At 40.0% G+C, this 21,581-nt stretch overlaps 2 protein-coding genes across 2 annotated transcripts in view; both read right to left on the bottom strand.

The window, feature by feature from the left end:
- Positions 1 to 71: 71 nt before the first annotated feature.
- BHLHA15 (basic helix-loop-helix family member a15) lies at positions 72 to 3,588 on the bottom strand. The gene is made up of 2 exons (XM_064726046.1): positions 3,349 to 3,588; positions 72 to 1,407 (listed from the first exon to the last, which is right to left on the bottom strand). Exon 2 carries the CDS (start codon positions 1,369 to 1,371, stop codon positions 871 to 873), a length of 501 nt encoding a protein of 166 aa, XP_064582116.1. The 5' UTR covers positions 1,372 to 1,407; positions 3,349 to 3,588; the 3' UTR covers positions 72 to 870.
- A 1,443-nt stretch (positions 3,589 to 5,031) lies between these two features.
- The window catches only part of LMTK2 (lemur tyrosine kinase 2), a 41,520-nt gene continuing 24,970 nt past the window's right edge, over positions 5,032 to 21,581 (bottom strand). The window contains exons 7-14 of the mRNA XM_064725842.1: positions 21,238 to 21,371; positions 18,041 to 18,125; positions 17,269 to 17,390; positions 15,630 to 15,779; positions 12,472 to 15,379; positions 10,775 to 10,910; positions 10,112 to 10,360; positions 5,032 to 8,990 (exon numbers count right to left, since the gene is read on the bottom strand). Coding sequence (XP_064581912.1) covers positions 8,962 to 8,990; positions 10,112 to 10,360; positions 10,775 to 10,910; positions 12,472 to 15,379; positions 15,630 to 15,779; positions 17,269 to 17,390; positions 18,041 to 18,125; positions 21,238 to 21,371 — 3,813 coding nt within the window. The 3' untranslated portion in view covers positions 5,032 to 8,961. The remainder of the gene's footprint in view (positions 8,991 to 10,111; positions 10,361 to 10,774; positions 10,911 to 12,471; positions 15,380 to 15,629; positions 15,780 to 17,268; positions 17,391 to 18,040; positions 18,126 to 21,237; positions 21,372 to 21,581) is intronic.

Raw genomic sequence — 21,581 nt, 5'->3', positions numbered from 1 at the left:
CACTAACCCAGAAAGAACCTGATCACATCACAGGTTTCATTAGGAAGTAATTTAAACTGGCCAGAGCATTGTCTAACTTAAGACTACATGAAAGCATTTTTATCGTCTTGGCAAAAGTAAGTAATTTGTTCCTTATTCATTATTTGTATTAGAATGGCACCCAGACACCCACTAGAGAAAATCTCTGTGAGGCCAGATGCTCTGGAACACAGATCAGAACTGTCCTTACTCTAGAGAGCTTACAATCTAAGAAAGCTTTGCAGATGTTTGCATCAACAGATGCTTTTATGCCTTGCAATGTTCAAGATTACCAGGGCAGATCCACCAAAGCTAAAGATCAAGATGAATATTCAGATTTGGTGACCAGTTTCCCCTATGTGCCACTTCAGTCACCAAGTCAGATGCTGTCATCAATTTTAATCTTCTCTTTAGCACAGCAGATGAGTCACTGAAAGGCTGGTGAACAGAACTACAGCCAAGATTCTCAACTCCAAGGAACTGAGATGACACAGACCTTAAAGGTTCAACTCACTCTACTCCAGGTGGGATAATTTTCAGAAGTTACTAAATCACATTTTCAAGTCAACTCCAGTGTTACAGGATAGGTCTCCAGACCCTGGCACACCACACAAACACATTCATTATGCTCTGAAAAATTCTGAGGGTTTAAGGTAATTTTTTAATGTGCCATGTAAACTACAGTCACGAGTGTTACCTGTTTGTCTTTTTAAGGGGAAAAAAAAAAAAAGGAGAGACTGGAGGCCAAAATAATCTTTTTAAACCTCTAGGTAATGACACGTATTATGATGTAAGAAGGAAAAACAATGACAGTAGCAGCTGGCAGTTGGTGTTTTGGCTGAAGTTATGAATCTATGTGGAATATTTCTGTAGATTTTCCTCATGGTCATCCTCCCCATGCTGCTGTTGATAATGCTGGTACAATTTGGATCCCCAGGCTCCCCCCATCCCTTCTACTGCTGGGAAGTGTCCGTTGGACATATTGAGTATAATGGAGGTCAAGGATTTGATGTAGTTTTTGGCCAGAGTGAGAGTCTCTATTTTGGACAGTTTGTTCTCGGCCCTCACGTGAGGGATGACCTCGCGCAGGGCCTGGAAGGCGTTGTTGAGCTTGTGCATCCTCTGCCTCTCGCGCTCGTTGCTCTCCAGCCTCCTCAGCAGCCTGTCCTTGCTGCTCCAAGCACGCCTGCCTCTGCCTGGGGGGCTCTTGCTGCTCTCCTTGTTCCCCCCATTCCTCCTTTCTTTGCGCCGCAGACATTTCACCAGTTCCTTTTTTCTCATTGCTGGCTCTTCGGAAAACGCTTCTTTGTCAGCGGTTTGCCTTTGTTTCTTTCCTTTGGTTTTAGTCTTCATGTTGTGTTGGATGGACTGGTATTAATGGTCAGTGTGCTGTAAAAACATAACACCAATATTCAGCTGGGAGGAGGGCTTGCAGAGGGAACAGAGGGCAAGTGAATGGAACCAGTGAAACAAGGATGCAGTGAATCACCTACTGGTGAAAAACAGATGCCTCTGCTTTCTTAGAAACAGGCCTCAAAGCAGAGAGGTTTTTCCTTTGTCCCTGGACATAAGAGAAAGTGGTATCCAAGTCGATTCAGTCTTTCTGTAGAAAAGTGAACCACAGCTCAAAAACCATGCAGAATACAACAGTCAGTGAGGTTTGGTTACACATCACTTCTCTTTGATCTCTTTTGCTGCTGTTGTCTCCCAGTTCCTCACTCCCCCATGTTATAACAAAGCCAGGCAGCTTCCATGTACATGTGCTGGCTTAGGTGGGTATTAGACAGACCCTCAGGCTCTTACTCAAAGTAATTTCTCCTTAAACTCCTGGTAATTGGTTTTTGTAGGCACAGGTTTCCACTGTGAGAGGAGGAGTCCACTAGAGGGAAACATGGCACACTCTCAGGGAGAAGCTCGGAGCCAGCCACGTGTTTTCAGCTGCAGCATTTCTGTGTTGTGGGCTTGTCCTCAACACACACACACACACACAAAAAAGGACTTCCCTCTTCCAACAAAAATCCAGTAATGTCAAGGCTTAACTGCAGTTACTGCCCCAGATCAACAGCAGCAGAGCAGGCTATTTTCCAAGTTATCCAAAAAGACACAGCAATGTTCCTTCCTCTGCATTAGGTGACAGCACTGATATTTTACCTCCCTCAGCCCATATTCTGTGCCCACATTTTTTTACATCTGAATACAACAGCACTACAGCAACCCTGCCTCTAACACCAACGATCAGTGTTACTAAGAGACACTCCCAAAACATGTTCTTTCCACAGCCTTCCAGTTCATGTAGTCAAAGGTTTGCTGCAAACAAAATATATTTTTATGCCGATACTACTGTGTAGGAGCAGTTTGAGAGTTAGTGAGCCAATAAAAAATGAAGGAAAAAGAACAAAAATGCTAACCCCAGATGTGAGACTGTCCCAGCACAACCTCAACCTTAGCTGCAGCAGGTGGTGGCTATGTCTGGCAGGTCCCGGCTGTGCTGTGGTAAACAGCCCCTCCTGTCTCGTTTCTCATTTCTTGAAAGCCATGTTTAGCTGCTGGCCTTGCACACTGACTCAGTTCTCTGCCTGGGAGGACATCCTGGCCATCCCCAGGTTCCTTACTACCAAAGAGGCAACTTTACCAAACAGGACAGGAATTCACAAAGCAGCTGGGTTAGGGTAGCACCCAGGTGATGACAGCTCTAAGATAGCACCAAGCAGCTTGTGTTGTCGGAGCCTAAAAAATGCTGGAGACACACAGCTATCTTCAGAGAGGAAAACAGGTCCAAAGGCAAGCACCAGTTTGTTCTGCAGCCTCTGTGTAACTCACTTGGCAGAAAAGGCACAGCTACAGTAGAGCACAGAGCAGTGGGAGCTTCCCTGCCCAAGCACAAGAAGCACTGCTGGGGAGTGCTGCTGTTTGGAAGAAAACGGCCCACAGGACTTGGTGAAGAGGAGGCTCATGGACACAGCCAGGAGAGAACACTGGAAGAAGATCCAAGAGAAGGGAAGCTTCAGCAAACTGCGAGAGTAAAGTAGTCTTGAAAACTACAGGCTGGGCAAAAGCAAATGGGGAATAATGGGATAACAAGGTAACTAGCTGATAGGCTTGTTCTTAGACTGCTGTAATCTGGAGAAGTAACCTTAAAGAGCCCCAGCTCAGCTGCTGGGAGTCCCAAGAAGGTGTTATCAGAGTGTGCAAGGAGCAAACAGATTGTGAGGGGATCAGGAGCAACAGACTGGAGTGGTGAAGAGAAACCAAAGAGAGCAGCCAAATACCAACACATTTAACACCCTGTGCAGCCATCCACAGGGCTGGCATCCCTCTTCTGTGACTTACCACTCCACCCGCTGCTGAGAAGGTGCCTGGGGCCCAAAGGGCAACGCGGCTGAGACCCAGGGGAAGCCAGGAACAGCAGCAAGGGCTGCGGGGACAACAGGGAGGGAACGCGGCGTGTGCTCTGAGGGAGGCAGGCTCTGTCAGCAGGAGCGTGCGAGGGGCCTGGCCCTGCCCCGGCCCGAGGAGCCCCGGGCAGCGCTGCCCGAGCCCCGCCGGCGGAGGCAGCCGCAGCTCGGCCGGCGCTGTCCCGGACACGTCGCTTTAGCGGCGGGGGCGGGCCCGGCGGGCGGGAGCTCCGGTGCCTCGGCGGGCAGGGACCCGCACACCGCGCCGAGGGGCCGGGCACGGCCGCAGCGCCCCGCTCACGGCTCCAGCGTGAGCGGTGACACGGGAGACACAGGGACGGGGGACACACGGCATGGGGAGGCGGCGCGGGTGTCACCCACACTGGGGCAGGCACAGCGCTGTCACCGCGGGAGGGCCGGCCCAGGCCTCCTCAGCAGGTGGGGTGTCCCCGGCTGCAGGACAAGGTCTGTCCCAGCTCTGCTCTGCATGCTGTCACAGCACCCGTGTGACACAGCCCCACAGACACAGCACTGCCATCTCTTTGAGAACTTGCTGCTCATAAAGACTGCAAGTTCTCAAATTCTTTGATAATAAGTTCTATATAAGGTGACCAATTTAGTGCCATGGGATCTTTTGCATCTGTTCTCATTAATGACCACTGCCTTGGTCAAATTTCAGCCCAGTAGTTATATTTTACCTAATGAAGTTAAGTCATCTTGATATCAGTTTCTCATTCCCAGGTCACAACAGGTGCCAGCACTCAACAGCTGCCGTGAGAGGTGGGGGCTTCCACAAGAGCCTCCATCCACACTGCCAGGGCTGCCTGGGCTGTCCCCTCCTTCCCGGAGAGCAGGGAACACCAGCACTGCCCTCTCCTCCTGCCCGGCCTGGGACAGCCACAGCAGCTCCCAGGGAACACCAGCACTGCCCTCTCCTCCTGCCCGGCCTGGAACAGCCACAGCAGCTCCCAGGGAACACCAGCACTGCCCTCTCCTCCTGCCCAGCCCGGAACAGCCACAGCAGCTCCCAGGGAACACCAGCACTGCCCTCTCCTCCTGCCCAGCCCAGAACAGCCACAGCAGCTCCCAGGGAACACCAGCACTGCCCTCTCCTCCTGCCCAACCCAGAACAGCCACAGCATCTCACCAAGGCAGCTCCCAGGGAACACCAGCACTTCATTTATTTACCTGGTGATTTTTGGTCCATTCAGCACATGCACTTAGATGGAAAAAACCAAGCAACTCTGAAGAAATTCAGTGAACACTGAGAAAACATCATTAACCTGTTTTCTGAAGTTATAAATTTCAAAAATTCCCATTCTTCCTACAGATTTCTAATTCTATGATTGAAAGCAAAATTCAGTATTCAGAATGACACTGTTTCTTTTTTAATTATTGCTTCTCTACTGACTGTGTACACACTTTACCTGAAATTCTCACAAGGTTGATGATACTGGAAGACTTTAAAGGTGACTACGCTATTTAGCACGGGCTCATCTGCTGGGACTGTGGCTTTGAACTTTTGGAACTTTCTCAACCTCAGGAGACTAATAAATATATCTTACAGTAGAACTACACTGCTGGCATCTGTTTAAAAATGAACAAACAGACAAAGAGATTATAAATATATAACTGTATTTTATTTTTAATATTAAATATTTTTAAATTACAAGCAGTTTCTTGAATCACACTATGCATGATAATCAATATACAGTAGAAATTACAATTTAAAAATGTACACAATTTAAAGACATTTTGACCTGAAAGTTCATTAACTATGATATATTGCCATAAACCTCATACCTGTATTAAATTACAATAGGAAAACCTCATACCTATGATTTTGTTACATAGTTTCTCATTTACAAATAGAATTGAACATTATATATACACACACATCAGTACCATTTATCATTTAAGTTACACCTACATCTGTGCAAGTTCAAACAATTTCATAAACAAAACTAACTGTAAGTCATATTCAAGTTTCTGAAAAACAGGCTGCTGGTATTACAAATACTTATTTTCAATAAGTTTATATGATGTTTGACTCTCCTCTAGATTTCTTCCCATTTTGTACCAAAACCATTAACATGTATGACTTAAAGCTGAAGTAATTTTTTTGAAGTAACTCCATTCTTATTTAAGGCTATTTCTTATAAGGCTAATGTACTTGAATTCCACCTTTCACCAACTCCAACACAAATAGCCAAGTCACTGACACTTGACAATGCTGACATTTTAGGATAGTGCTTAATTGTGAAAAAAACCTCTTTCTACCAACCAGCCTCCTCATGAAAGATTGAGTATTACATAAAAATCTGCTAAAAATACTGATAAAAAGAATGAGGCTTAAATGGCTTTCAGTAGTGCATCAACAAGGATATGAAAAAACATTTAAATCTGCTCATTTCCATAAATGCAGTTATACACAGTGTATCTGCAGCTGGGGCATTTGGGAGAGTACAGGTGTTCCCACTGAAACTGGACACACTTGTTGCTCTCTTGGCTTCTCACTACAGATCCTGATGTTCAAATAAACCTCTTTAGGTGGGAAAAACCAGATCTTTTAAATACCTTTAGTAGCCAAATTGAGACAATGCCTTCATTATTCAAACAATCCAGGTATTCTACTAGAGAAGGAATTAAGCTGTAACCAGTCCTCATAATAAACCATTGAAAATAGATACATGTACTTCTAAAATGGAGACCAGGCTTAAGTAGCTAGTGCAAGAAATTACATAGAATGTAATGAATGATTTGGAACAAATCCCCTCATTATAATGTAACATGTTGGAATTACTGATTCATCTTCATTGTGCCACTTAACTGCCAGGCAGATATTTAAGTATTGCTAGTAGTTGATCAGATCTTTAAGTGTTATTTTTTTACCCCAAAAGATAGTTTATATTATTGCAATCCAGCCTACTGGATTACTGAAATTAAAATTTAAGTGATCTGAGTTAACTTTAAATATTTCTTTCTCTTCATTGTACAGCTAAAAAGGACATTACCTTGCTTAATATCATACACATCTTGTTTTGGAAAAAAATGCTCCTTTGGCAATTCATTAGCAATGAGTCCATTTGGACAAAGGAGTAAACTTTTACTTCCTGTGTAAGCTTTTCTTTAAACCCAGTTAAAGCATCTTAGATTTCCGTCAAGCAAAGGAAATTCCTGATGTGCAAGATAAACATCTGATTTTCCAGAATTACAAGGAACAAAATGCACAACCAAATGACAACATTCTGGAGCATAAGCTTTTATTTAACCCAGAATTATTTTTTAAATAAAATGATTCAAAATTAAGGCTGAACTCCAGGTCTGACAAGTTTTTCACCACATAAGGCAGACAAGCCCACGTGTTCCCTGCAGACCATTATGGAGTTTCATTCTTACTATGGTGAAAATTTAAAGACAGATGAGGTACCCTAAATCTAGCTGTATCAAGGAGTGTAATGTTGGAATTATGGAGTTCCTAAGCAATAGTTTGTGCACAAGGTCTATTACCAACATTTTAAAATATTTTCAGTCGCGCACAGCTTCCTTAAACCCTCTACAGTATATACTGTAAGCCTGTATTAAGAACTACTTGACTTTGCCTTCTAAATAATGTTTTGGGAAAGGTCCATAGGAAAATTCAGTTCCTCACTTCATACTGAAGAACAGTTCTGACTAACTCTGAACCTGAGTGCCTCATCAGAAAAAGATATCTCAATTCATTGGCAACTTCAAACAACATTATTAACTAAATCATTCCCTTTTAATCAGTATGGAAGCCATTCTGGTTTAAGGGCTAAATAACATTGGAAAAAAAACAGTTAACATATTCTTGTCATTTTTAAAACAGACTTAAAAATCAAAATTAACACAGAGGTATACAAAAAAAGAAAACATCTGAAAATATCTAGTCCTCCCATCTCCATATGATGAAAATTCTCTGGTGACTGGATCTGGACACAGAGCACTTGGACCACCATAATCTCAAGCCCTGCCAAAACAGCCACTAAAATACAAAGTACTTCAGATTTCAGTGCATTTGTATTTTAGTACAAGTAAACAAATACAAAGCCAGGTAAACTGCTTCTATCAGTGTTTCCTACAGATCTGAACTGCATAAGGCATTCCAAGAAGTCAGGGATTTGTGTCTCAACTGAACTCACTTTGGAGTAATAATCAAGGATATCTTTTTCCAAGCAGTTTAGAGGATTAAATCAGCTAAATGCATGGTACAGCAGGAAGGTGAAGCCCCCCACTGTCTTCCCTTCCCTACAGGCTTCAGAGCAAACCTATTGCACTGCAGCCTTTGTTCAGAATGCATTTCAAGATGTACCATGGAGCTCTGCAGACATCTTAAAATGGATCTGGCCCTATAACGGGTGCAGAACTGGGCATTAACCATTAATCAAAATTGTCATAACATCACCAAGAGGTAGATTTACCACAGGCCTCTGAATGGAGCCCAGATCTGCAGTCAGCAGAAGAATGAGCTTCAAAATTCACAGAATGTACAACTAAAGGGCCAAGTGTACCCAAATCCAGTCTATTGAAATTAGTCTTTATGTAAGATTCATAAATTCCAGAGTTTTGTACAACCAATTTTCCCTCTTCTTTCTCCAAGGCAGAAATTGTAGTAAAAACTGGAAGGCCCTTAACTTTGATATAGTCAGATGCTATTACAGTTTAAGCAGTCAGTAGGATCATATGTAGGAATTAAGAGACATTATCTCTTTCATCTAAAAATTCCAGAGTATATCATATATTCTTTTCCAGTTTCCTATAAAACATGAACACTAACAACCATTCTATAACCATTATCATTTTAGAAATGGTACTGAATATAAGATTTCAGCAAGTCTAACATAATACTCAGAAGTTATGTACGTTTTACGAGTACCGTGCATAGCAAAAGGCTACAAAAAGGACAAATTAAACTGGATAACTGGGCCAATTCAACTTGTCTTGTTTTCCTTGAAAGATTTAAGATTTTGATTCTGTACATCATCAGGAAATAAAGGAAGAATAATCCATAGTGCAATTGTAATAAGCAAAGTAATATGTAGTGATATCTTTTTGAATAAATATGGCTCACTACTGATCAACTATCATTCAAACAGTTCCATCAACACAGCCACCTGTTGCACAGGACAGGTATACACAATTCTACAACAGGTGTATGTTCAAATAGATAATGAACTACATGGAAAAATATAAAAAGAATATTATACAATCTCATACATAAACCAGACTGTAGTGTAATTGCTTTACTTGTTTAAGTTATCTGAAAAATACTTCAAGTACTTGAAAACAGCGGCAGAATCGTCTTTCAATGAAAAGCAAAATTGCACTGATTTAAAAATACATTACAAAGTTAAATACACATTCAAATTAATGTCCTGATTTAACATTGCTTTCAGTGTTTACTTCCAGTTCTCAGTACTTCTTGATTACCTGTGTTACTCCAGGAGGATCCAGAGTTTAGATAAAGAAGTCTCAAACACAAAGTCTATGTGTTTTATGTATGGAGTCCAAGCACATTTAAATTGATTTAATCTTTTTCTCCATCTTCACTGCTTCCTATTAGTAAAGGAAAGGTCATAAGATACAGTGAGATTCTTCTGCACAACCCTCACTTCTTTGTAAGACCCTTGCTAGAACTTGGCATTCTGCTGTTTTGCCCTTCCAAGTTTTGGTTAATTTTTCCCTACACCTTCAACTACTGTAAACATTTGGTTCATTTATTCATAGACATCTGCCTCAATCACACAGTTCAATGTCACTTCTTAGGACACATAAGGCAACGTAGGCTCTCCAAAATAATCTCTCTTATCTGTAAGTTACTAAGCAGCAAATATTATCTAATCAATAAGCACAATACAAGAACAATACAACTCTATATAACACTGATTACATATTTATAGACATTGACCATAAGCAAGGCTCTGCTATCAGTAATATTTATTTTTAATAATGCAATGTGTTATCAAGATTAATAATATGCCAGACCAATTCAAGTGTGGTTATTTTTGCTTCTCTTAACCCTCAAAACATATCAAAGGTTAAAAAAGTTTTTGGTTATTGACAAGAAGGCTTGTTAATAAACACTGCTAGTACTCAATATTGCTCTGAACGGATTGTTTGGGTCTCCTAACAAAAGCTATCCTATTCACAGCTCTAGAAAACATGCTGCAGTTCTTGAGAGAATGTCAAGAATGCAATGTCTAAAAAGCAATATGAAAAGAAAACTAAACTGTAAAATAAGCTTACACAATAATAGCAGAAACATTATGTTCCTGGCATCCTCATCCTGTGCAATGAAAACACAATTGTGACTTAAGACAGTGCAATAACCAGAATTAATAACTGCCATAGTGTGGCAGGTGCAACAGCAGTGCTGCAGGACTGCAGAGGGTTCATTCATCCAAATACAGCTCTTGGGTTTTTAACACAAAAACTGAGAGCTTGTCCTGTAAATGTTCTACCACAATTTTGTAACAACTTGGACACAAATAATCTCAATCTCCACGGAAAACTATGTCTTAACTGAAACACAAGACCAGACATGAACTTTCGTAGTGTTAAAAATGTACTTCTACATTTGGTATTTAAATAGAACAAAACTTGTATTTGTTCCTTTATCTTTACATAACGATTTTAATTTTTATCTTTAAAGTAATTATTATGACTAAATCACTTACCTCCTTGCTCTATATCTGAATCTGTAAGATGTGTAAGAGAAAAGCTTGCCATGTTTGCAGGAGAAATGGAGAATCTGGAATAAGGGGATGAATGTGACCAGTTCTGATCGAGAGTCCGGGACGGTGGAGGTGGAGAGAAGTACTTGGATGGCTGCAGGGGTGCTTTAGAACCAATGAGACTGTTAGCTGCCTTGGAGATAAAGGATGGCTCTGGAGAAGAGAAGTCATCATCCCACTCAAAACCTCCACCTTGGGGAGGGGAGAAAAAAAAAGTAAGAAAGAAGAAAAAAGCAGCATTACAGTAATGTCATGTAAGGTCACCCAGAGTTGTACAAGGAGACTGGAAGATTGCATTAACCCCAAACAAAACCTGTGTCCCTGGGCAGGGTTCTAGCCCAGGGAGTCACAAACATTTGTCACCCAGTTTGGCTGCCTCTCAGGCAACCCTGGACACATCAATATATAAAGAACCAGTATCACATCCCAGCTTTGCTCCTCAGGACCAAGGGAATCTGAGCCCAGCTGCAGTGTGTGCTTAGGATGCAAGATTGAAGCCAACATGGTCCAGTGAATTTACAGATCACACAGAGTTTAATGACTTCTCATAAAAGGCTCTGCATCAAACAGTCCCAGCCCCTGCTGTGCATAAATATATTCATGTACCTTCTTCATCTGTTGAGCTTTCTGAATTTGCAAATCTGTTTAAGTAACCAGGGCTGGTAGATGGAACAGGAGAGCTGCCAGCACCTTCCCCGTTCACGTCTGTCCCGTGGCTTCCCAGCTCCTTCGTTGGTGTTTCCTAAGGCAAACAAAGCCACTTTTTGAACTCTTTTTACACACAATGTCTCCATGCCTTCAGATGCCAGCACCCACAGATACACTTCCCCATCCTGCCATCAAATGGAATCAAAAGGTCTGTAAACTGTTACAACAACACAACAAGACTCTGAGTTACAGATTAGCACATGCAAGTACTTCTAAAGAAAGCTGCATCAAATCTATGCTAAAATGCACACAGGAAACTACTATTTAAATATTATTTACTCTATCAAATGGTTTCATATTTGTAGGAGCAAATACCTTCCAGCTGAAAACAGTTCCCATATCAGTTTAATGTGGGTAGGGGTTTTTTTGACTCTTTAATAAAGCCTTATCCCAACATTTTATTTTTTTTTTTAATCCCCTAATCATGTTCAGGATAAAGAGCCAGACTTTGTACAGCCGGTATTGGAAGCAGCCAACATTTTATCAGTTATTGTAATAAAAAGTAAAGAGTTCAACAACTAAGAACAGTTTAAACACAGCTGATTTTTTCCTTCCCCTCTGACAAAAGGATTACTATTCTACAGCCTGCCTAAACACAAATAAATCAAACAGAAAACCATGTTTTCTATTCCAAAACACAGTTAACTATAATATTAAAGTGCGTCATCATAAGCAACATTTCCCAAGCTTGACAATGTGACTGTTCTTTTAAACTCACTGGACTAGTTCAGTTGCCATAATGCTAAAATACAATCCCCTCTGTATCCAGTTACAGAAGTTAAAAATTGATAAAGCTGATAGGGAAACAAAAGTAACCTTGAATTTTATAAGCAGATCACTGTGTCACTGAACATGAATTCCACAGGATTAATAAAAATTAGCATTACCATCTAAATACTGTTCTTATCTTTGATTATGATCTTAGATAAATTTACCTTAGTGCTAACTAACAAGATTCAGAGTTAGGTTTCAGTTTGAGTTTTGGGGTTGTTTTTTTAAATTTAATTACTGATTTTTTTCTTTCTTCTTTTCTTCTATAAAGCATCTTAAAGACTTCAAACTCATTAAACAGATAAGCCGTTTTTATAAAGCTGCAACAATATTCTGTCAAAATAAAATAATTAAATATTGTCCATAGCAATGCTGTCTTGCATATTCAAATTAAATACGTGTTATAAACAGCAGGAAAACATCACTAAAATTTGTTTCATTCAGCACATGCAGTCAAGGGTCCAACAGCAAAGGAGACTCATGATTTGGAAACCAAAGCAAAATCCACCTTCAATTCAGATTAGTGCAGATATTCTACAGTTTAGCAGCACTAAACTGCACCTAGCCAAGTCACAAAGTTATTTTTTCTTTATATATAAATATCATTCTTTTACATTCATAAATTCTTACAAAGCCTTTATATATTAAGAAAAAATAACCTACATCATGAACAAGCTGTAACCCTGCCAAAACAAGAAGAAGAAAGGTGCTTTTGTAACAAGGTTTTCCAAATATTAAGCAATTCATTCAATTTCTCCTTGTTTAAACAAAAAAAAAAAGGCAAGACAACAAAAATTTTACTTAGTAATTAAAAAGAAAGGTACCTGATCAAACAAATAGACTGTCACATCATCAAAGAATGTTACAGCCTTTTTCTCATCTTTCCAAAGTTCAGGCTGCCTTTCATTAAGAGGTTTTGGAAGTTTCAACAAGCTTCTCAAATGTTTTCCATCATCTTTTTCAGTAACTATCTCAGGTACTTGATGAACAGTTTCATCTTCACTGTCAGAACTCAGACTATGCATATGAAAAGTCCTCATGTCATCCTCAGAATCACTGTTTTCATCTTCCTCATCTGCATCATCACCGTCCTCTAAATCCAGCATCCCAGCCACGCTGAGCTTGCCGAGGTATTTTCCTTCAATATCTGGCTCTTTCAGCTTTTGTCCTTCCATGTGATAGAAGGACTTCTCACTGTTACTCAGATCTAAAGCCATGTTGTGCACAGGCTTTAAGTCTCTGTGTGAAAGGAGCTCTGAAGTGTTCGTGCCAACACAAGAGACACTTTTATGGGAAGTCTCAGATAGTTTTATTTCATCCCTCAGGTTACCTTCCATCACTATTTCCAGGGAAGTCAGAGCTGCCTCAGCCCACTCATCAGGACACCCCTGCATCCTTTCATCCATCTCTTGGATCTCTAAATTGTGGTTTAGTTCCAGTTTTGAGTTTTGATTATCATCACTCTGGTAATTCCTCACATCACACGCTTGCTGTCTCTCTTCAAAACCACAAACCTCTTCAGTGTGATTGTCTCCTCTGTTGGAGGAAATAACACACACAGTCTCTCTGGACAGATTTACAGACTCTTCTGGTTTTTTATCTGGCTCAGAATCATTATCAGAGAAATAGGCTGAGTCTCTATAAGAGTTTTGATTTCCACTCAGAAAAACCACTGGGGTTATTTCTAAATTGCTGTTCACTGCATCCAAACAAGCTGCTGCTTCTGACACAATGATGACTGGATTAGAAGGCAAAGCACTGACACTGTTCTCATTCACACACAGAGCAGTTTCCACATTGGAAGTGTCCTCAACAGGAACATGGGAAGTCCATTCTGGAGATTCCAGGTTTTCTGTTTCATAGCCACTGTCAGCAGGTTTATCTGGTGGCAAAAGTTTCTGAGGACTTTGAGCCTGTAAAGATTCTAAAACCTCATTTACATCTAAAGAATCCAAAGAATCAGGAGTCTCTAAGGCTGGTTCTACAGTTTGTATAGGAGATGGGCTGTCCTCCAAAAGACTGTCCTGACTGGTACAATCTGAAGCAGCAACAGAAATTGAGGTCACCTCTTCTGGAATATCCTTACAGTTCTCAAAATTATTTGATGTTTCTTGTATTTCCTCCAATAAACATTCATTCTTTTTAATTATGGGAGAACTATCTTGCACATTTCTTTTTCTATCTTCCTGATCACTACATTTTTGTTTGTTAAATGTTGTTTCATCAGACTTGAAGAGCATTCCCTGTTTTATCTGTGCATCACACTCCTCTGTTTCAATAGCAACACTGTATGGACTGTTTCCAACATTATTATTTTTGGCATTATAAGACAGCTCTTCCTGACAGAGAACATCGGTGTTGCAGGACATGACTTCATTCACTTCTACATTTAGAAATGTCTCCTCATCCTTCAAAATAGGAAGATTTGCACAGCTATCAGATGAATTATGTGCAGTGGGTGGACTAGAGGATGCCTGCATTTTTACAGGAGTCTGAGACTGGGAAATGGGATCTTTACTCATTGTCACTGGGTTAAAATTTTCATCTTTCACTGTTCTAAGACTTTCATGTATTAAAGAAAAGACCTGTGCATTTTCAGCCAGCACAGGGTCGGGCTCTACAGAGTTTCTTTTTGAGGTTTCTAATATATTTCTTAGAACATCTTCTGAGTACTGCCCAAAGTCACTGCTGTCTTTTTTAGGCAATAACCCTGTTAATAAGTTTTTCTCTTGAAGAAATAAGAAGTTATCAGAAAGTTCTTCTAAAGTTACCAGCTCTGACTGGTTAGAGATATTTTCACATAAGGAAACAGTTTCATTTTCAGAAGCATGATTAGAATGCTCCTTCTCAGAAGAGCCCACTGCCTTTCTAGCATCTGTGTTAGAGTTCAAAACAGCTGGTTTAAAGTCTTTAGGAGAATCATTTGTTTCAGAAAACCCAAGTATTTTTCTATTTGTCAATTCTTCTGCTCTATCAATATCATTAAATATACTCTGGAAAGGACTTTCTGGACTATTGGCAGCAGTCAAAAATTCCTCTTTAGGATCTGTATTGTAGTGGAAGAAGTCCCCATCAGTACTAGATTCTTCAACATCAAGATCCCTGAGAACCGTGAAATGAGAACTTTTTTCTTGTACAGCTTCTTGATGATCAACTTCTGTGGTTAACACAACTGATTGGTTATCAAAATTCATGCTGCAGCCACTTCCTTTCTCCTCTAACTGGATATAGTAGTCATTTCCAACAGAAAGTTTGTGTGCATCAAACACAGGTAACACCCCAGGGACAGCAAGCGATGCCTCTTGACCACTTCCATCCTGTGCTCCTGGTCCTTGCTCTGAAAGTGACCTCTCAAAAACCTCCACTGGATAGAAAATACTTGTGTAGTTCATGGCTTCATCAGGATTCACATGACCACATTCATCAAAGTGATCATGTTTAGCTGCCTCCCAGATGTACTCAAAGCTCAGCCCATGGCTTGTTTCAGTTACTGTCAGAACCTCCTCCAGCTCGTGGCCAAGTCTATCTCCTGTGAAGTGATCCAAGATTGGGAATGCAGAATTACTTGCTTCTCTGTTTGAGGTGTTTGGTTTCAGAGCATTCCACTGCTGCTCAAAGTCAATCTCTGAGTCCCTCTGGCTCTGCATGCGGAGGTAAGTTAAGAGTCTGTGCACTTCTTCTGCCGTCGGTCTCTTTTCTGGGGGCAGCCAACAGAACTGCAGAACTTCATACCTACACAAATAAAAACATGTTCAATAGGTTTCACACTGAAAAGGAATTTATAGAATTCAGATACCTAACATGCCTCAGAGCACCAGTATCACTGGCAGAACTTCCATCTCCAGCACATCCCCTTACTCCCTTTACCTAGGGTTTGTTTGCTGAGTTCCCATGTAGCAATTTCAACATGTTTAAGAGAACTGAGTCATTTCAGAAACTTCTTCAGCAGCTTTAAGAATAAATAGAAACACTTCAAGTTTACCATCTATCAGAGTATGGCTGCTCCAGCCGTGGCTTGAAGGGTTTAACCTGCTTCTCCTTGATGACATGGGTCAGGACCTCCCTGTCAGAGAAGTCTGAGTAAGGCCGAGCGCCGCTCTCAAACAGCTCCCACAGCGTCACACCCAGGGACCTGCAAAAGAGCAGCACAGGATGGGCACTCTCAGAACTACTGCAGAGTGGCTTTTCTCAGAAAGGATATGCAAAGCATAGCTGGCAAGGAGAAATAAATACTACTCCCCATTGTCTCTAGAATAACTTCAGAACTTATTTCAGTTTGACAGAATGCTAAAACCCTGAAGAAAAAAGTTGCTTGAAAGCAACAACAATGAAGACAACAAAATGTAGAAGGTCTCAAATTATTTGATCATGGAAAATGTCTACATATAATAAAACATTATCTTTTCAACAATTTAAAAATAAAAAATATATTTTTTTTACTATAGTGTATAGAAATGAGATTAAAAAACCTTACAGTTAGTCCAATAGAAGAGAAAAAGCTTTCATTTTCTTTTCATAAAAATTGCAGTTATAGGTCAAACTGCTAGAAAACTCATCTTTCTTCCAGAGTTCATAGAATTCTTTATTGTCACGCTGCAGTGGTCAAAAGCTGCCTCTGTACTGTATCCAACACTAACCACATTTTCACTGAGTACAGTCAATGCTAATCTTTGGGGAATCCTTCTAGGCTCAAAATGCAAAGTAACTGACTCTGCACATAGAATAACTTAGATTGGAAGGGGGGTCTGGAATCACAGAGTTCAAACCTGTTCAAAGCAGCTCAGCATAAGAGGCACTGAAACACAAACTGGAAACCTAAAGGCCCTGGCTGCTTGCAGTCCAGATGAACAGTATGAGCTGAGGAAGTTTTTATATCATTTCTATATACCCCACTTGCTTTCTGCAACCCTACTTTTAAAACACCAAACAAACCCAAGTTTACTATTTAATATCCTTCAAATATAAAGCAGGAATTAACTATAATGTTTTCAGAAATGTTAGCCTAATCCACAATTTCCATTATCCAAATTTCTTGGGGCTTGAGAACTGAAGTGGAACTTGGTTATTGCAAAAATGTTCATCCTCAAGAGTTCACCAGCCATTGTCTGTCAGCCCTTTGGCAGCAGAAACCATCAGTTAATTGCTGCTCTCAAAAGCTGCAGCAAGAACACAGCATTTTAATTAAAATGTTCTACCAATTTAACCTCATCAGGCTCTAGTGGGATCATCTTTTTATGTCACTCAGAGCTACTTATTCTTGGAAAAATCATTTACCATTTCTTTATAAATATCTGAAGGTATTTTTATTAATATAAAATGTTTATTAATTAATAACAATTAATTAATATAATTACAAATTCTGTTTATTAATGACTACAAAATGTTTATGTTTATTACTATAAACACCTATTATTCTGCTAAACATTTTTGCTTGCTCCAGCTTTCTCTCAACAGATTTCTAAGCATCTTTCCAAAGCAGGATATAGTTTCAGGTTTACAGTGATTCACCTACTGTACATCTGATGCATCAGGCTAATTCAAATATTATTTACTCCTTCATGTAACATTTGAAAATATGTTCACAGATGTCTCATAGAAATTTCTTAAAGCCTTCTACATACCATATGTTACTGTATTTATTTTGCTCTGCTGATAACAGTCTGTCTTGAAAACTTGTTACTAACTCAGGTGCAGTCCATCGTAGAGGAACAAGTTTCTTCTCATCTGTCTCTATATAATCTTCCTAAATTATTGATGAAAATGAAGAAAAAAAACATAAAAAGGCTGAACATATATTGGATTAAGTTCCAGACAGTGACAATCCTTTCCTTAATACATTTTTCAGTGATGCCTATGTAAAAAAAATTATAATTAAAAAAAATAATCCTGTTTTCCCCATGTAGCAGAGAATAATGCTATGGAGGAAAGTCATTCACTGGTCACTGCATAGCAGAACATTGAATGCCAATTTATTGTTTAAGGTTTGGTACTTACAAAACGTTTTAAATAATGGCCTTAATTTTTCACTTTATTGATATACTTTAATATTTTGAATATTTTCATTAAGAAACATTAACTTTAACATTAACTTTTCTTTCAAATGTGTCCTTAAAACACATTAAAATTACTTTGTTCATATTGTAGGACCACTGTAAATAGGACCAAAAAAGGGTAGATTTAGCAGAAGATTCCAGAAGCAAAAACTCTACTCCTCTCTAGAAAGGTACCTATTCTGGTACATGAACTCACTACAGTTATTTGCCAGCAATACTTTCAAAGTTCATTATTCAAATAAAGGACAAGCTAGAAGCAGTTCACAACTTTCAAGCACACTTGCTGTAACCTTGGCCCCTGAATCCTTTAAAAAAGTGGTCCATGACAAGATTAACTCACCTTATACCTACTGAATCCTATACCATAATCTCCTACTTTGACATTTAAGTCGGATGTGAGGAAGCAATTCCGTAAGGCCAAGTCACTGCAAATGCAAACAAACAACCAGTGAGACAAACCAGGAGGTCTTCAAGGCAAACTCAAATGGCTTAGCAGAAGTTTCAATTCTTAGAACAGTCAGGTCACAGTTTGAAGTATCAAATGAAAATCAAATGAAAAAAAATGATTTTTCAGAGACTTACAATCTAAAAGTCAAGGACTTATGCAGAGTTACAGGTTAGAGTTGCAAGTACCAGGAGCAGATCAGTAACACAAACAGTGCTGAGCACTCAGCATCCACTCCAGACACAGTTCAGCAATCTCTGTGCCTGAGCTAAGGGCTGATCCCACAGACCAAACCCTGCTGGAGGCTGAGGCAAGCTGGGGGCAAGCAAGGTGTGCTCCTGGAGCTCCTGCAGCTCCCTGCTCCTCTTCTGAGCAAATGAAACCAGTCCCTGCACTCTGAAAAACCAACTCACATGCACTGCAAACCCAAGCACAGGAGCTGGGGAAAGGAATTTCTAAAGTACAACTGTGATCTAAACCAAACATCAAGACAGTTTTTTTGTTGCTTGTATTTTTATTAAGTTTTAGAACCTACACATGCCAACAATTGATTCCCTATCTCACTGGAATACTGTGGTCACTACAGTTCTATACAAACACTCATCACCTCCAGAAAAAACAAACACTGATAGGGTTTCTCCTTAGAGAGGATGTATTGGACAAGATTTATTTTCTGGTCAAAAGGCTGTGATTTCCCTTGGGCACTCCCACTGCTTCAAAGGAGAATCAGTTTAGAGCCACAGAGCCACTCTGCATTCTGGAACCCAAAGAAAACTAAACACAGTGACAAGGCAATCCCATTTAAAGCTTTCATACAAAAACCCTGGACTATTGTGCTGTCCTGTAGAAAAAAGCTCAAGCTGCAGTCACTTCTCTAGAGCAGTGGTGCAGACTCTCAAGCATTCAAACCACACAGAGCATTTCCATGCAGTTATTGCATTCTGCTCCCAATCCTCTCCTGGAGATTACGTGGGCTGTTCACATGCTCCAGTGATGTCACCCCCTAGCACTGCATGGCTTGCATTTTAACTGCCATAAGCAAAATCTATCAGCAACCCAGATGAAATAATAATTACAATATCATGCTGAGCAACCAGTAATATCTTACATCTGCAGTTAAGTTCCTCAAGTAACAAACCCATACATTACATGTGAGCCAGAACTACAGTCAGTCTTTGAAAAAGACCAACAGAAAAAATAATATATTTCATAGAAGTCCTCCAATAAACAAATCACAAAGCTCTTGAATAGACCCAGAATTTGCTTCCAGCTTCTACCATAAACCAGATCACAAAAGCTCATGAACCAGCACTGCTGCTGTAATAATACAAAGAGACAGTTTTAGGAAACCCATCATGCAAACTCAGAAATTTATGCAAGTTTAATGAAGCTGGAACTGTGGCTGCGACAGCAAAGAGCTCAGCAGACTAATTGCTCAAATATTTCACTTTTCAGTTTCACAGAGGGGACTAGGCAATTAAGTGCCCTGGAAGAACTCTACCTTTCCTTCTGTTGGCTTAAAAAAAGTCTCTGAGCTACAAATGGTCTGAAAGCCACAGCTTGTCTGCTACAAAGACAGATGATGATGTTTTCCTTTCCAGAGTCATTGAACTACACAGGTCAGAAACACATCTATAACCTTCAAGTATGTCCCAGAGCTTGCCAAATTGTTTTATACTATTTAAATAAATATCCTGGAAGAGAAAAATTGTTGGCTGCTTGAATTTACCACTAACAACAAAATCACTGATGCTGGAGCTTTACCACTTACTCTGACAGCATCAGGATAGTGTTGCTAGAAGTAAACATTGCAATGAGAATCTTGCAGATCCACAGATTAATTATTTACCAAGTTTATCTGTATTTCACTAAGAATGTACTGTTAAATTGAATACCTACAGAGCCATGCTGCTGCAAGACAAGCAACTGATCCCTCTGTTAGACAGGTACAACTGGTATTACCTTCAAGTCATTTGAAAATGTTAAATAGGTTAAAAGAAGAGTTCTGTTCATCAGCCACCAGTTGAGTCCAGGCTTTGGGGCTTTTTCAGGGTTTTGCTGCTGTTTTAAACCTGCAACTTTTAAGACTTAGGTTTGAGAGTTCATTTCTCCCTGAACAAGACCTCTGCCTTCCCTAAGCAGCAAGGGGCTCATTAACAAGCTCCAACACAAAGCTCCTGCCTTGCTGAAAGGGCGATGCAAGTGCTGGTTCACAGCAGAGAACAGACTGACAAAGTAACTGTCTTGTGGCACCCAAGGTTTCACCACAAAAGCCACATTTGGAGAACAAATACTCTTTGATATTTTAGTAATCTCAGAGGTTAATAACTTCCAGTTCCTTAATACCTTTACATTTAAAGCAAAAAAAATTTTTGTATTTTTTTGGGCAACTTGTTCCATGAATGAATTTTCTCAGCCTTTTGCAACTACTGCCATCCTTTCAGTATTCACTACATTAACTTTAATTTAAAATAATTATATTAATTAAAAATAAATCTAGGCATTTCCCCTGATGGGAACAAGATTTTTCTCCTAGCATGATTGCTTTGAAATGTGCCTACTTCCTTTAGTGAAGCTTTAAATGTTACATGAACAACATCAGTGAGAGAATTCCCCTTTCAGTCAGATTTTCCTTCTAAACTCAGTTTCCTCCTTACTGCATTAGAAAGGGATTTTTTTCCCATTTTTAGTAACACAGGTAACATTACCAAAGAAGTTCTAAATTTCTACAATCTAATAAAAATTCACAGCCCATAAGATTCACTGTAACTGAATTTTAACATTCCTCCTTTCACAATAAATGAAATTAATTTGACTTGGCCAAGAATTAATCAAACAACTCCATGTGGACTGGCCTGGCACCAGGTTGTGTTGGATGGGCTGCAAACCCAAAGAGCAGCTGCTCAGCTTTCAGGCAGGTGGAGCTGAACACCACAGCCCTGCAGCTCAGGCAGCACCTTCACCAGCATCACACCTCGTGCCTCAGGCTATTTCACAGTTTGTGCAAACACAGCCTTCAACACCCCGGATTTAATGAAAACACCCAGCTGAGTTTCAGAGTGCACTGGACTGAGGCATTTCTCTGAGCCTACCTGTGCACAAAGTTGTGTTTGTGCATTACAGCCAGGCCAGCAGCAATCTCACACGCCATCCTCTGCAGCAGCATTATCTGAGACTCTCCCCTAATGGGCTCCTGCTCATTGCAGATGTAAGTTTTCAGGTCACCCTGTAAAAGAAGTTGAAGATATTTATTAGCCTTATATGGTGGTTGAATTGAAAAAAATTATTTTTAATAAAGATCCAACTGACCACATTACTTATTTATCACATTTATGCCCAATAAAATAAAGCTCCAAGTTTCCAGTCTCCATAAAGGATCTTACAAAAGTCATCTAAGGCATTTGGTATTGTCCTTAAGGGTTTTTAATCTAATCAT

Source organism: Zonotrichia leucophrys, chromosome 14 (assembly GCF_028769735.1).
Source record: "Zonotrichia leucophrys gambelii isolate GWCS_2022_RI chromosome 14, RI_Zleu_2.0, whole genome shotgun sequence".
NCBI lineage: Eukaryota > Metazoa > Chordata > Aves > Passeriformes > Passerellidae > Zonotrichia > Zonotrichia leucophrys.
This window is presented reverse-complemented; position numbering and strand designations above follow the sequence as displayed.